Source organism: Malania oleifera, chromosome 13 (assembly GCF_029873635.1).
Source record: "Malania oleifera isolate guangnan ecotype guangnan chromosome 13, ASM2987363v1, whole genome shotgun sequence".
Lineage (NCBI taxonomy): Eukaryota > Viridiplantae > Streptophyta > Magnoliopsida > Santalales > Ximeniaceae > Malania > Malania oleifera.
Window position 1 is genome coordinate 17814817 of NC_080429.1, and position 14636 is coordinate 17829452.

General features: G+C 35.8%; 1 protein-coding gene across 2 annotated transcripts in view; it reads left to right on the forward strand.

Annotated features, from left to right (window-relative positions):
- Positions 1-14636, forward strand: part of LOC131146169 (K(+) efflux antiporter 5) — a 46880-nt gene that overhangs the window by 18213 nt on the left and 14031 nt on the right. For both annotated transcript variants that reach the window (XM_058095547.1, XM_058095545.1), the window contains exon 14: positions 6611-6664. In XM_058095547.1, coding sequence (XP_057951530.1) covers positions 6611-6664 — 54 coding nt within the window. The remainder of the gene's footprint in view (positions 1-6610; positions 6665-14636) is intronic.

Genomic DNA, 14636 nt, shown 5'->3' on the forward strand with positions numbered 1-14636 from the left:
TTTCCCTTGGTTGAAACTAAGTGAAATGGATAAATGTCCCTTTTGATGAAACTCTGGTTTGCATTACATCCTACATGTTCCATATCCTCCAAAAGAAGAATTTTTTTTTTTCAGCATGTAAAATTCAATAATAAGGAATTTAGTATGCTTTGAGCTCAGCACTTCCCCAGAGTGGACCAAACTGTCTAACGCACGCAAACATCACATTAAAGTTCTATAACATGGCAGCACACAATGGCACATACAAATGCTCTCCTTCCAACTAAACAAAGCAGTGTCCTCAATGCTAACAGAGAAGAAAAACAATGTAAAGAAAAACACAGTAAGGAACTAAACAAAGAAAATAGACTAAAAGAAACACAACAAAAAATAAAATAAAATAAAATAAACAAAGAAAACAGCACTCAACAGTCGCAAGGAGTTTGGACAAACTGAGTTTCATCACCTGGATCATAAGTGGAAATAAAGGGTTTAAGACGCTGACTGTTCACCGTGAAGGGTGCGCTGCCCTTCGGATTATGAATTTCCAATGCTCCATGGGAATGAATTTTAGTTACAATATAGGGACCAGTCCAACGGGATTTCAATTTACTTGGAAAAATATGTAAACAAGAGTTGTAAAGAAGAAACGAACAAAATAACCCAACATTTAAACATTCAAACAATGAACTAAAGACAAGAGCTTGATTAATCTAATAAACCATACAACAATAAAGTAACTCAATCCAACAATAACTTAAACAAAACAAACTCAATCCAACAATAAATCAAAACAAGGTATTGAAATAAACATTAAAGTAAAGAAACAAAGAACAAAAGATGGAAGAACGAAAGGAGAGGGGAGAAGAGAGAGAAGTCTAGGCCGAATGGAGGGGCTTCCTCTCTAGGTTCGGCTGCTCCAAACTCTACAATCTGCAGCTGTTCCAACTTCCTTCAATTGCACTCAAAATAAACCTCAAAGTGAAAAACACAAGAACAGAAAGCTGGAAGAAAAGAGAGGAGAGGAGGAGAGAAGAGAAGAGAAGAGAAGGGGAGTCTAAGCCGAATGGATGCACACTGCTGCTCCCAAACTCCCAGCTGTGCTGCCCTCAATTTCACGGTCTCCAAACCTCCCCTATTATCTCTTCGAAGTTTAATTTTACACTCGTTAGGGTTTACACGCGCTCAAATTCAAATAAGGAAACAATCCGCAACAATCTCGCGAAGCAGATTCTGAAGTCAACCGAAGTCGACCTGGTCGCGCCCTGGTCGACACATTCTAGAAAATCTTCAATTATTTATGTGTTCAGTCAATGGCATCATCGACCAGGTCGCACTTCCAAGGCCCCTGGTTGCGCCCTGGTTGAGGGTCTCTATGAATCTGCTATTAACTAGCACTCCGGAGTCTTCTAGCTAGACTTGGTCGCCCCTTGTGACTTCTTGGTCACACCACATGGTTGATCAGGGACATTATGCTGTAATTGAATCAAGGCCAAGGAGACCTAGTCGAGCACTTGGTTGAGCCTTGTGCTTCCAAATTGCTGCATTGACTCCTTGCACTGCGTAACTCTTCGATTTAAGCTCTGATTTCCTGAAACATCAAACATACCACGTGTAACTCTGAACAATAATAAGAAGTGGTAATTACGGAGTAAATAAAGACATCACATAGGTAAATGGGGGACTAAATAAGCATATTTAGGAACACATCACTAATTAACGCATTTAAACACCTAATTATGCTACTTTGACGCATAATCAATTTGCATCAAGGTCTTAAATTTCAATTTCAACTAAAATTTAGAGGCTACAAAAATGTGGAAATTTCGATGGAAATTTCAATGTCAATGTCGATTTTAATTTTGATTTTAGAAAATGATGGAAATTAATAAAGCATGGAATTCTTTTATCAAACCCTAGAATTGTCAATAAACATAATAATGCAAGATTTAGAACTAAAATACTACAAACGAAATACATCAATGACTTGTATTTGGTGTATAAGGTGCAATAAGTGTAATATAGTAAGCTTATTAAACATATTCAGTTAAAGTAAATGAAATCCGTAAATTAGCTAAATATTATTTATTATACAAATTCCAATAATTTAAATATAATTGACAAAAAATGTTGTAGCTATATGTAACTTTAATTTTCCATACAATTTGGAAGAATGAAAGCTATCACTCATATCCTTCTTGCAAGAATCTTTAGTTTTAAAAAAATAAATTATATGATTAACTAAGAGAGAAATTTCTATTTGGATGTCAAATCTCAAATTTTAAGTTCGAGGAAATTTTATTTTATAGTTCAAATTTTTCCAAATTTCACTGAAATTTTGTAATTATGATAAATTTCGAATGATTTGGGGAAATTTCGACTGAAATTTTTCAAGATAGAAATTGACTCCCATTTTGATTCCAAGGGTGGTGGAAAGCAGAAATTTCATTTTGACAATTTTTGCATAAATTTAAGATCATGCTGCAAACAGAAAACCAACACACTGAATTTCCCTTCCTTTCAGCAATAGCCAGCTAAAGAAAATTTCTCATCACCCCTTTCCTCATTGGCGCTAGAGAAATAAAGAGTGGAGACCAGGGAATATCGAATGTAAAAAAGGGTGGATGATAGTTTGTTGGTTAAGGAAGAAAATATTACAAAATATGAACTTATTTCAATAAGCTATTTAATAAAAACCAAGTAGAAGGCCTAACATATGACAAAAGAGTATGAAGTTAAGTACACACTATACATTAAAAAAATAAAAAATAAATATGCTGTTGGGCTGGATGGCATCCCAATTGAAGTTTGGAAGTTCTTTGGGTATAACAGGGTATATTATAAAGGAGATATTCATAATTATAATTTGCGAGTCATATATTCAAACTTTAGGAAAGGTTCAAAGAGTAATTGAATAAAGAATAACGTTGGAATCAAGTGTTTCGACTCAGTTTTATGCTTGAAGGATCAAGCATGAAGGCTATATGTTTATGTAGGAGATCAATGGCACTATTCAGTAAAAGGAAGATGGTTTTGCATATGTTTTTTCATTGACCTAGAGAAAGCCTATGATAATGTGCAGTACGAGGTTCTACTGTGAGTTTTAGAGAAAAAAAATGAGTAAGTAGTAGGCATATAGTTCAAGGAAGTGTACAATGGGGTAAGGGACTGCATAAGGAGAATCTAGAACATTTCTAATGGCAACAAGTGTACATCCTATGCTTCTGTTGAGTCCTTATCTTTTTTGCTTCAGTTATGGATGAACTTCATAAATATAACCAAAATGAGGTTCTTTGGTGTATGCTGCTTGTAGGCATTGACTTGATAGATAAAACTAGGGGCAGTAGAATCTAAATTGGAAAAATAGAAAGAATTTTAATAATCTAGAGGTTTTAAAATAATTAGAAGCAACACAAGATTTATGAAATGCAAGTTTAGTCATTGTAGGAGGAATAATGGAGAAAATATTAAAGTTGATGATCAAGAAATTCCTAGGAGTAGCAGGTATAGGTACCCTGTAGCTATTATGCAAGTTGGAGGAAAAATTGAAGGTGTGATCCGTAGAGTTGAAACAAGTTGGGTAAAATGAATTAGTGCTTCAGGCTGCTTGTGTGATCTTAGATTGCCTTCAAACTTAAAAAGGAATTTCTCTCAGATGGCCATAAGGCCAGTTATGTTATCTTGATAAGAATATCGAGCAACTATGAAACAACATATCTATAAAGTTAGTGCAGTAGAAATGAGAATGTTAAGATGAACAAGTGGTTTAACACTAAAAAGTAAGTTAAGGAATGATGAGAGCTAGCAAGATGAGGGAAGGGCAACCAAGAAGGTTTGGAAGTTGCAACATAGACCAAATAATGCTCCAATGAGAATGAGTGATTTTGTTGATGTTAGCGGTTGGTGGGAAGTGACTTATATAATTTGTATCAAGGTAGTAAATAGGGATTTTGTAGCAATCCAACTTTGAAGGATACTGTTCTAGATTGTGTAGAATAATGGAAAAAGATTCATCTAGTCAACACCAACTAGTGGGACTTGAGGCTTGGTGCTTGTTGTAAACTTGTAATTGTATTAATATTGAGTGTGTTGTGATGGATATAATGATCCAGTCCCATTGGCATCATCGATTGAAAATTTTAGCTGCTTCCTGTTTTTACCATTGAGGCTAGTGCAATCCATGAGTTTCATGCAAAAGATGCCCCCATTAATCTAAGTTTTGTTGGGATAAACAACTATTTTGGATTTCTAGGGAAACAATTAAGCTCAAGAATGCAGTCCCTTTTCTTTTGTGGGGGGTGGGTAGGTTGGCATTGAGAGGGTTTTATTTTTTAATGAAAGTTTGAGGATGGTTATTTTTGCTGTGGGGAGGTTTTGTTGCTGCCTCAAAACATGTTTCATGAAGAAAAGAAAGACCATTCTCAGCCAAATTCTACTTGAGTAATGATAGAGTCAGAACTCTTATATTAAAAGTTTGTGCATCCCTTTCCAACCAAATCCCAATCAAAACATGAAAGCCACCATAGTTGGAATCTTACAATTCACGTTTCAAATCATACGATTTGTATCAATTCCACAACAAATTAATTTGAATCTTACAAGAGAATAAAAAAACAGCTGAATCTATTGATTCAGCCCCCTGAATCTAAAACATTGATCTGAGTCCATCAATTTATAATCCTGAACCTATCAGATCCAGTCAGCCTTGACTGGTTTCAACCCAAAAACAACCTCTCTTCTTTTATTGCTTTTTTTTACATGATTGCCGTCCATTCCTTCTCTACCTTGATTTCTCCTGAGAAAGACAAAAAAACAGAACTTTAGGTCTTGTCTTCTTTTGCCTTCAAAAAATCTTTCTTCATCGTTGGAGGAGTACAGTATTCTGTCATTGAGAAGAAGGGGCAGAAAACTGGTCAGCCGAGGCAGTACTCAAGGTTTTCTGTTTTTTAAAATTCAAAGTTCGGTTTTTTAGAAAAAATTTCAATTATTTATTAATTTTGTTTTATGTTAATTTTTTTTTGCTTTTTAATTGGAGAAAGCTTATGTGCGAAATATTTTTTTTTTTTTAAAATTTTATTTTATTGTTGATAAACAGTTAAAGACCAAAAGTTCAGTTCTTGATTTTATTTTTTCTTGATTCCTTCCCTTAAAAACAAAAGAAAATTCATGAATTTATTAATTTTCTGGACTCTTTCCCATGTTTTTTATTTTTTGAAGAAAGCATACACATGAAGTATAAATTTTTAATTTTAAAATTTTAAAATTTATTGTCAGTACTAGCAAATATGTCATGTGCATTGCATGTGATTACATAATTTACATTAAAATAGTGTTATGTAAATATTTTTATAATTTTTAATGAAGTTAAACAAATTAGTAATATATTACTGTTATTTAGTTTACAAACTTTTAGCTTATCTAGTATATATTTTGTGGATTTATTTTTATCTAATCTTGATTGAATTTACTTTCTGTTAGGAATATTTTTCTTACCTTTAAAATATGTTTATATTTTTTTCCACAAAATGACTTATCCTATTTGTACTTTTATTAACTTATAATGTAGATATAGATATGTATATATATATTGTTAGTTTATTTTATTTTTTTAACCAAATGAAAGTTTTTTTTTTCTTTTATGTTCAAACAAGAACTTAGATGTTTTAAATCTAATTTTATTTAATTTTTTTTGAATTACTTTATGATATAGAAATTTACTTCTACTAGGAATATTTGGTCTTACTTTCAAAAGATAAGGATATTTCTATTTTTAAATATGATTTAAAAAAATTTACATTTTCTATATACAGTATAGAAATTTATTTATTTTAGGAATATTTAGTGTTATTTTTAAAAGATGAGGGTGCTTTTGGCCGCAAATTGTTTTACACTCTTCATACTTCTGTATATGGTAAAGGGTGTCCCTGGCCACATGGCTCTTGGCTTTGTGAAGGTAGGGGGAGGGTTGTCACAGTATATGAAGTCTTAGCCCTGCATTAATGTACAGAAGCTGTTTCCTTTGACTCAAATCCGTAACCAACCGGTCACAAGGAGCAACCTTATCATTGATTCAAGGCTCGCCCTCATACTTCTATGTATGGTATAGAAATTAGGAATTTTTGGTCTTCTATAGGTATGCATGCCATTTGGAGTTGGTTTTGGAAATTTACCCAGTCTTACGATTCAATTTGATTCTCGATTCTCAATTCTCAAAATTGGGATTTATTTTACAATTCAAATGTCAATTTGAAAACTATGAAAGCCACATGCTTCTACAACCTGCTAGCATCCTTACTCCTACGAAAGCCTCTAAAAGAACTAAGCAGAAAAGCCTTGATTGATTCTGGACAATCTCCACTCTATCTCTCTCTCTCTCTCACACACACATACACAAAAGAAAAGAAAAGAAAAGAAAAGAAAAGAAAAGAAAAGCTGTTCCACTAATCTCAAGCAAGTGAGCAACTGTGCCTGGTCTGAGTGTTCTAATCATGAAGTCCAGAACAAGTAGATTTTACTTCTATCTGCTGTTACACTGGATGTCTTGTTTTATGTGCCTTTGGCTAATCTTTTCAATTCTACTTTGGTTTATCTGCCTGACTGCTATTTGGATGTATTTCTATGTGATCTACAGACAAATGAACTTTATCAGCTTGCTGCAGTCGCTTTCTGCTTATTGTCTGCTTGGGTAAGATCAACATGAATTACTGATTTTGCAACCTTGAGTGCATATTGTGCTGCTTGTTAACTTGTTGTTCATGCATTTTACAATCCTTATTCTGTGCGGTAATCCCTTCACTGCCAGTTACATCATGTTACTAATTGCTTGAATTATTTATCAACATTATGGCTAGAAAGTGTAGGCTTTTTAAGAATCTTTAATATTTTTGAACAGTAAAGTAAAATGAATCTCTTTTACACGTGAGGAGAGGACAGAGGCTGTATTAGCTGTTGGGATTAATAATCTCAGGGGAACTACAATTGTTTAATGTGTGTCGGACACTAATAGGGATAACAGTGTTGTTTTAGAATCTTATTGAGAAAATTCTCAAGACATGATGAAGTTGATGATAATTTGTGTATATCATACATCTGCCATCTGGTGTGGTGTTGTGAATGTCTACTGTAATTTCATGATAAACATTCATAACCTAATGTTGTAGGGCACAAGCTTTTTTGAAGATTTACAGTAGAATTCTCATTTAAATGAAATCTTCCAAAACCCTACAGGGTGGTTAGTCTTAAGTGCAATTGGACAAGGTTGTGTGGGCTAGTATGTTGCTTATACTCCTTGGGATGGACCAAAGACTTCATGCAAGAAAGCGTGGATGCTATGATCGATTATGAATTAATGAAAAGAATCCCATGTAACTGTTAATAATCTTTTGAATTGGTGTTATTGATAAATTATATATGAGCAACAATTATGTTTAAGCTCTTTTTTCATGTTGTTTGAAGCTCTTTGTTGCCTGTTCTTTATTCTATATGTCTTTAGTCTTCAGTTGTTTAAATACTGTTTTTCTACTTGACTTTGTTGAAAAGAGATTTGTGCAAATTTAAGCCTGTCAGAGGACTCAGAGCTGATAGCCTGATTATTTATTTATATGTTCGATTAATGTTCACCCACTCCTGAGGCATTTATGGGTTTGAAAATTTCAGTTGCAAAATGACTGGGATATATGGTTGGAACAGATTACTGTTTTTTTTAGTATCCCACTTGAAACTGTGCTTTGAAAATAGTATATGAAAGGAGAGAGGCAAGTGAAAGGTGTGGAGATTTTTTTTTTTTTTTTTTTAATGGTCAGGAAAAAAAAAATTTATTTAGAGAAGAAAGGGATACAAGGAGGAGGTGCAATGAGAAATGGGGAAAGCATTAAAAATATCTTTAAATCCTGTGCATGGGGAGGAGGGTATCAAACCTCTTGTTAACCATTATTCTGTTTAGGTAGAATGGACCGGAACAATCTACCCCAAAGATTCTTTTTATTTCATTTAGAATACCACTTTACCTAAAAGCTTAAACTGTTTGGCTGTGGGCCAACAATGTATTTTAAGCTTTGACACTCCCCCTTACATGCAGCCTGACAGCACATGGAGAGATTAACAAATGATAAATACACATGCAAGGAATACAATTATTTTTTAAACACCACACAATAGCGTGGGCAACGAGACTAGAACCCAGGACCTCTTGGTTACTAGCTCTGTCACCAGGTTAGAATACCACTTTACCTAGAAGATTAAGCTGTTAGATAGTGGGTCAACAATGTAAATCAAGCTTTAACAATTACAGAGTCTCTTATTACAAATGTCTCACAACACTCCTCAAACTTTTTCATGCATATCCTTTATGTGCAAAACATTATGTGGAAGTGGAACGAAAGATTTGAAATCAGCTAAGTCCATTGGATTTGTTATGTAGAGTTTACATTTCCTCTGACATCCCTTTTGATTCGGGCTAAGTTAGAGCTTAAATAACATGGAAAAACAAACGCTACCATATAGTTGAAAAAGGAGTAATAAAAGAATGATGGAGAATAAAAAGTTAATCCCCGATTTAGGGGGATATCTCATCCTTCATTTTTTCCCTTTCTTTCCTAATATTCAATGAGTTCTTGTTCTTCTTCAAAAGAAAATGATTGGAAGTTACATATGGGATGTCGTGTCATTGTGATTGTATGACACAAGTCATTTAGCTATAACTAAAATAAATGTATTAGGATGTAAATGACATTGGTGAAGATTGAAACCTAATGAATCATTACCCAAAGGTTTGTAGTCTTCCTGCATTTGATGTACTAGGAAATGGCTAGCTGCAGGCTTGCAAATTAGATGTAAATAGTAGGAAAGTATGTTCTCATCTTCGGAAGAGGCTTTCACCATTTCCACAGGGTGGCCAATGGAAGGAGAAGTAAAGGCCTTGCCAAAGAATTGGAACTTGATTTAGGGAGACACATGAGGCGCCATAAACAGATGGGAGATGAGAAGCACATGTTTATGCAAGCATATGTATACAGAAGAGTGCCTATTGATGTTAGAGCATATTGATTGGACTCCTTCGGAGCGAAGATCAGCTTAGTAGCTTGAGAAGCCTTTTGAAGTTGAAGAAATCCTTTCGAAATTGAAGAAGTTTAAAAATTTTTCTTTGAAATGAGGAGGGAGAAAGCTCTTGGTCTTGATGGCTTCATAACGGGCTTCTTTTAGGGCAATTGGTAGCTGTGCAGAAGGACATTTTGAGGTTTTTTTGAGGAATTTCATCATAATATGGTAGTGGTACCAGTGTGAATTCTACATTTTTAGCCCTCATTCTTGAAAAGGAGAGGTCAACAAGGATGAGGGGATTGGGGCCTATTCGTTTGGCTACTAGCCTCTATAAGATTCTTCCAAAAGTCTTATCTAAAAGATTGAGAGAGGTTTTGAGTGGTACACTGACCATGGCTCAGTTGTTTGATTAAAGACAAAAAAATCCTTGATGATGTGTTGGTTGCTAATGAGGTGGTTGATGGGAGGAAGGGGACTAGTCTTTAAGCTGGACTTTGACAAAACTTATGATATGGTGAATTGAGGTGTCATAAAGTGATGGTTAGGAACGGTTTGGGAATGTGTGGTGGAAGTGAATCAGGGCTGCTCGAGTTCAACTCATTTCTCAATTATTTTTAACAGTTAACCTAGAGAAAGGTTTAGGGCTTCTAGGAGGTTTAGGCAAAGGGATATGTTGTCTCTGTTTTTGTTTGCTCTAATTGTGGATGTCTTAAGTAGGATGCTTTTGCACTCTCGTAGTCCACTAGGAGGGGTGATTAGAGGTTTATTAGTTGGGAGGGATGAAGTGGAGGTCTCCTATCTATAGTTTGTGGACAATACTATTTTATTTCTAGAGGACAATGTTGCGAAATTCCAAAAGGATATTTTGATTCTTGAAATTTTTTGAAAATATTTTGGGGTTAAAGATAAACTTGTCTTAGAGTGGAGTGGCTGGCGCTAATATGAGTGGTAGGGAATTAAGAGAGGTTTAGGGTCTTGGCAGGTTTTGTGACTTTAGATTAGCCGCTTTCCTTTCCTGCATTGGTTCGCCCCTAGAGATAACCCTAGTTCGTTCACATTTTGGGTGCTTGTGGTTGAGAGGGTTGGCAACAAGTTGTTGGAGGGGTAGAGGATGTAGTTATCTCTTGGAGGTTGTGTCACTCTCATTGTACCTCCCTCTCCAACTGCCCATTTATAAGAGAAATCACATAGTTTGTTGGCAGACTATTAGGTGACCCCAATATTAGGAGGAGGTTTGGGCCTCGGCATTGTGGGTTCTAAAAACATCTATCTACTTAGGGAATGATTGTGCAGGTTTCCTTTAGAAGTTAATTCCCTATGGCACGAGGGGGTAGAAAGAAAGTATGGGGCCATCAAAATGGTGGTGCATTAGAGGAAATTACATTGTTTCTCATACAAGCACTTGGAAGTTTGTTTCCCAGGTTGCGTTTTTATTTTTTCCTCTCACCCATTTCAAAGTGGGTAGTGGCAATGGGGTGCGATTTGGAAGGATGTTTGGGTTGGTGAGAGTTTATTGGAGTTGATGGCGTCTTGTCTTTTTAAGATTTCCCCCTCTTCACAATGCACCTATCAACTCTTTCTTTTCTTTAGAGGGGTCTTTCTTGGGATTTTAATTTTTCTAGGAATCTCAATGAAAAGTAAGTTGATGAGCTTACCACCATTCCTAAAATTTTGGGGCCTTTTGTTCCTTCTGATAGGGGAGATGAGAGAGTTTGCAAGGGGAATTTTTTAGTCCTTTTTGCACCAAATCCTTTTTTCCTTCATTGTCTTAAAAGTCCCTCCAATTCTTTTTCCGAATCATTTTCTTGGAGCCACATCATTTGGAAGGCTAAGGTCCTTTTTTTTTCGTTAGTAAAGAGACATTTATATTAGCAAAGGCATCAAGCGGATGCTAAGGTTTCTTTTAAGATTTCATTTGGACTGTATCTCACAAAAGGCTTAATACACACGACCTACTTCCAATGTAGAAGACCCTATAGGGCCTTGTGTTTGGATGTGTGCAATGCGCTCCATATGCCATAAGTCCAATGAAACAAATGCACACCTATTCCTTATAGGGTCTTCTATACTGAATAGGTTTTTTTTTTTATTAAGCCTAGGATTGTAGGATTCCCAATTTCAGTTTAGAAGTATATTATTGATAGATTTCTAGGCATGCAGTATTCCCACCCATGTTGGTTTATTCTTGGGAATAGATAGCAAACAACAAAAACTAAGCTTTAAGTCTCACTAGGTGGGGTTGACTACATGAATCCTTTTCTGCTAATTCACTTAGTTGAGGGTATTTTCCTTGGACAACTTTAGAGCTATTTTATCCTTCCTCACTACCTCATTCCATGTTATTTTAGGTCTACCCCTAACCCTTCTACTGCCAGCATCAGTAACTAGCTCACGCCTCCTCACTAGTGCACTATTTGGCCTGCGCATTAGATGCCAAACCATCTAAGCTGCTCCTCCCTTATCTTATCTTCCACTAGTACTATGCCTAACTTACCGTGAATATGTTTGTTCCTTAATTTATGATGATAAGTAACTTCTTATTTTGAAAATATCCTAAGTTTGACAAGTAATATTCACCAAAAAAATTAAAAATAATAAATGCTTGGACATAGTATTTTAGAGCAAAATTAACTGTATAAAATAAAACACCCAAAAAAAAAATCCCAACTCATTGAAAATACAATCAAAAGCAGTAGTTAAAATAAGATTAGAAATTACTGCATATAGTTCAAAGGCTAATTCAAGTTATGTCATTTTCACTTCATAACTGGTGTATTTTAGATTTTGTAAAATATAACTAGTCTTTTCTGTCACTTCATAATTTTAGGCAATTTCTCCAGGGTGGGGATCCGGATACCCACCTTTTAAAATGAAAATATGGATGTTGGTATTGAAGTGCTTTGTGGAAATGTGCCATTCTAGGGAATTTCGTTCCCAATTATAAAATGTGAATAAAACATAGGAATGCTAAAATCAATGAGGATTCTCAAGGATCATTGGTTGAATCCACTAACCAAACACCACATAAAGGACAACCAATGGTTTGATTGTGATACTTTTCTACTAAACATCTAATGTTCAAGCTTTGAAAAAAGTGGGAGGGATTTAAGAAGGCGGATTGGCTACCCCTTGTGTATAGGTCCAATAAGTTTTCCCATTGACTCAAGCAAAAAAACCTTTACTCGAATGGACCAATTCAAATACTTGAGTATTGTGGCTAAATTGATAGCTTGAGATCTAATAGCATGTGATAATCCAGGTGGTGTAGGACGAGAAGCGGGTACGTGGATGGATCATTTTGATCCATTTTGGGGGCCTATTGAAGAATATGGTCAATGATTTATTGGGTCCGAAGCCCAGTGTGCTTAGTTAGTTAGTTGTTTAATTGTGTGTGCTTTGTTTGCTTTGTATTAGGATTATGTATGTTGGGGGCTTGTTTGTAATATTTGTGTATTCTAGGGGTAAGCTTGTAATGTAATGTAGTTTTAGGGGTTTATGAGTCATTTCATTTGACGAGACTTTCTCATAAATAATGTGTGAAAGCCATGTTGTAAGCAGTCGTTGAATTTGAATTTGAGAAGTGAACGTGAGTTCCCCCTTGTATCTCCTTTCTCCTCCCTTCCCCGTCCTTCTCTCTTCAATTTCTTCTAGCCTACTCCATGGCTGTAGATCCTTGATGCTGCCCCTGCATCATTTGGTATCAAAGCCCAATCACGATCTCATTCTTCCATTTCAATTCCCCCATCTTTCCCTTTCACTCTTCTTCTTCCCTCTCTTCTTCTCTTTTTCAATCCTCCCACAGTTCTGGAACTTCCCTTCCTTCATTCTCTCTCTGATGCTTCTCCACCCTGGAATAAAGAAAAGAAAAATCAGTTCTGAACAATTTCAAAAATTCCATCTGTGTCCCATTTTTTGAAACCCTAGTTTCCAGCCTAGATTTTACAACAACACCTGCACCCACAAAAACAGAACCCCGAAAACCCTAGCCCTTGAAATTTCTTTGCTGTCCAATCACTGGAGAACCCCCATGCACCGGCCAAAAGAATTCCAATCGTCGGCCCCTCTTGAATCCCTAATTTCTAGTGATTTTCTTAGTATACCACCACCACCATTGCATTCACCATACTAGGGTTTACCTTCATTGGAGTTTCATCGCTGGAAACTTGCCGCCTGCGACTCATGCACCCCATGCACTTGTGACATGTTTGTGACTGAATTTCATCTTTCTGCATCCTCCAATTTCATGATAAATTGCCTCCAACCACGATATTTTGGGTTTTCTTCCAAGATGTTTCGATTTGCAGCGTGATATTTTGCCTACAAGTGCATTCTCTTGATACGAAAGGCTAAAAAATGAAGAATTTGTGTCCTATCAGCACTTTGGAGCATGGATTTGTCACTGCCAGCAATTAAAAAAAGTCAGATTGGATCGCAGCTTTGTAAGTTTCCTCTGTGAATTCGTTTATTTTTTGGTTTGCAGGAATAGATTGAGCAACTTGTTTAAGGGTCTTTGGTGATGTTTAATTGCATCATGGTAACCAATGTTGAATTGTCCACAAAGGTGGAATTGTTATCTGGTAGGGTGCAAAACATGGAAAAGGCCTTAGAGACTATTACCAATGCTTTGAATAGGCTATCCGTCAAAGTTGCTGCCTTTGATAAAATGTCCATGGAATTTCATACCAAACAAGATGGTGGAATAGCTGCTGCCCCTCATACTTTTGAGTTGTGTGAACGCTGAAATGATAATTTGAGCGAGGGAATAAAACTAGAAATCGTAAATTTTAATGATGATGATTTTCCTGATGAATTTGATTTTGGGTATAATTCTGGAGTACTATTTCCGGTGGTATGACATGAATGAGGCTAGAAAGCTGTACTTGGTTGAATCAAAATTGAAGGGAACTGCTGGAATTTGGTGGATTAAGCAAAGATCTGTAGAAGGAGGAGATTTGGGGAGATTACAATCTGGTATAAGATGAAGCAAGCCATGCAGGAGCGATTCGTGCCTTCCAATTATCAGCTGGGTGTTCATCTCCAACTCTTTGATTTAAAGCAAGAAGAAAAGACAGTTATGAGTATTCTAGTAGATTCTATCACTTGGGCGCTCGTGTCAACATAGAATAAAAAGAGGATGTGATGATAGCTTTGTATAGAAAAGGGCTGAAGCCAGCTAGTGCCTCCAAACTTGCTGCATGTCGTCTCATTACAGTTGCGATGCAATATAAGTTGCCAGTCAGATTGAGGAGGGTATGCAACATAATCCTTTTAGAGCTACATCAGCCCTTCAGTTTGAGAAGAATACTAGTGGAGTTGTATGAAAAAGATTGTTGAGCAATTTGGTAAAGGAGTTCAGACTAATACCCATTGGAAGACTCCATCATTTAGGAACAACTTCTAAGTGCCAACCATCACTTAAATGCTTTGAATGTCAAGGTTTTGGACATCGAGCTGCACAATGTCCAACCCAAGTCATGCCTGTGAAGGAAAAGAAGATGTGATGATGATTATGGAATTCAAGTAGTTGAAGCTGAAATTGAAATCCCAAGTGACTTAGACGATGATGGCAATGTGAAAATTTGTCTGTGCTTCGACTATGCTTTCTTCCCACAAGGATG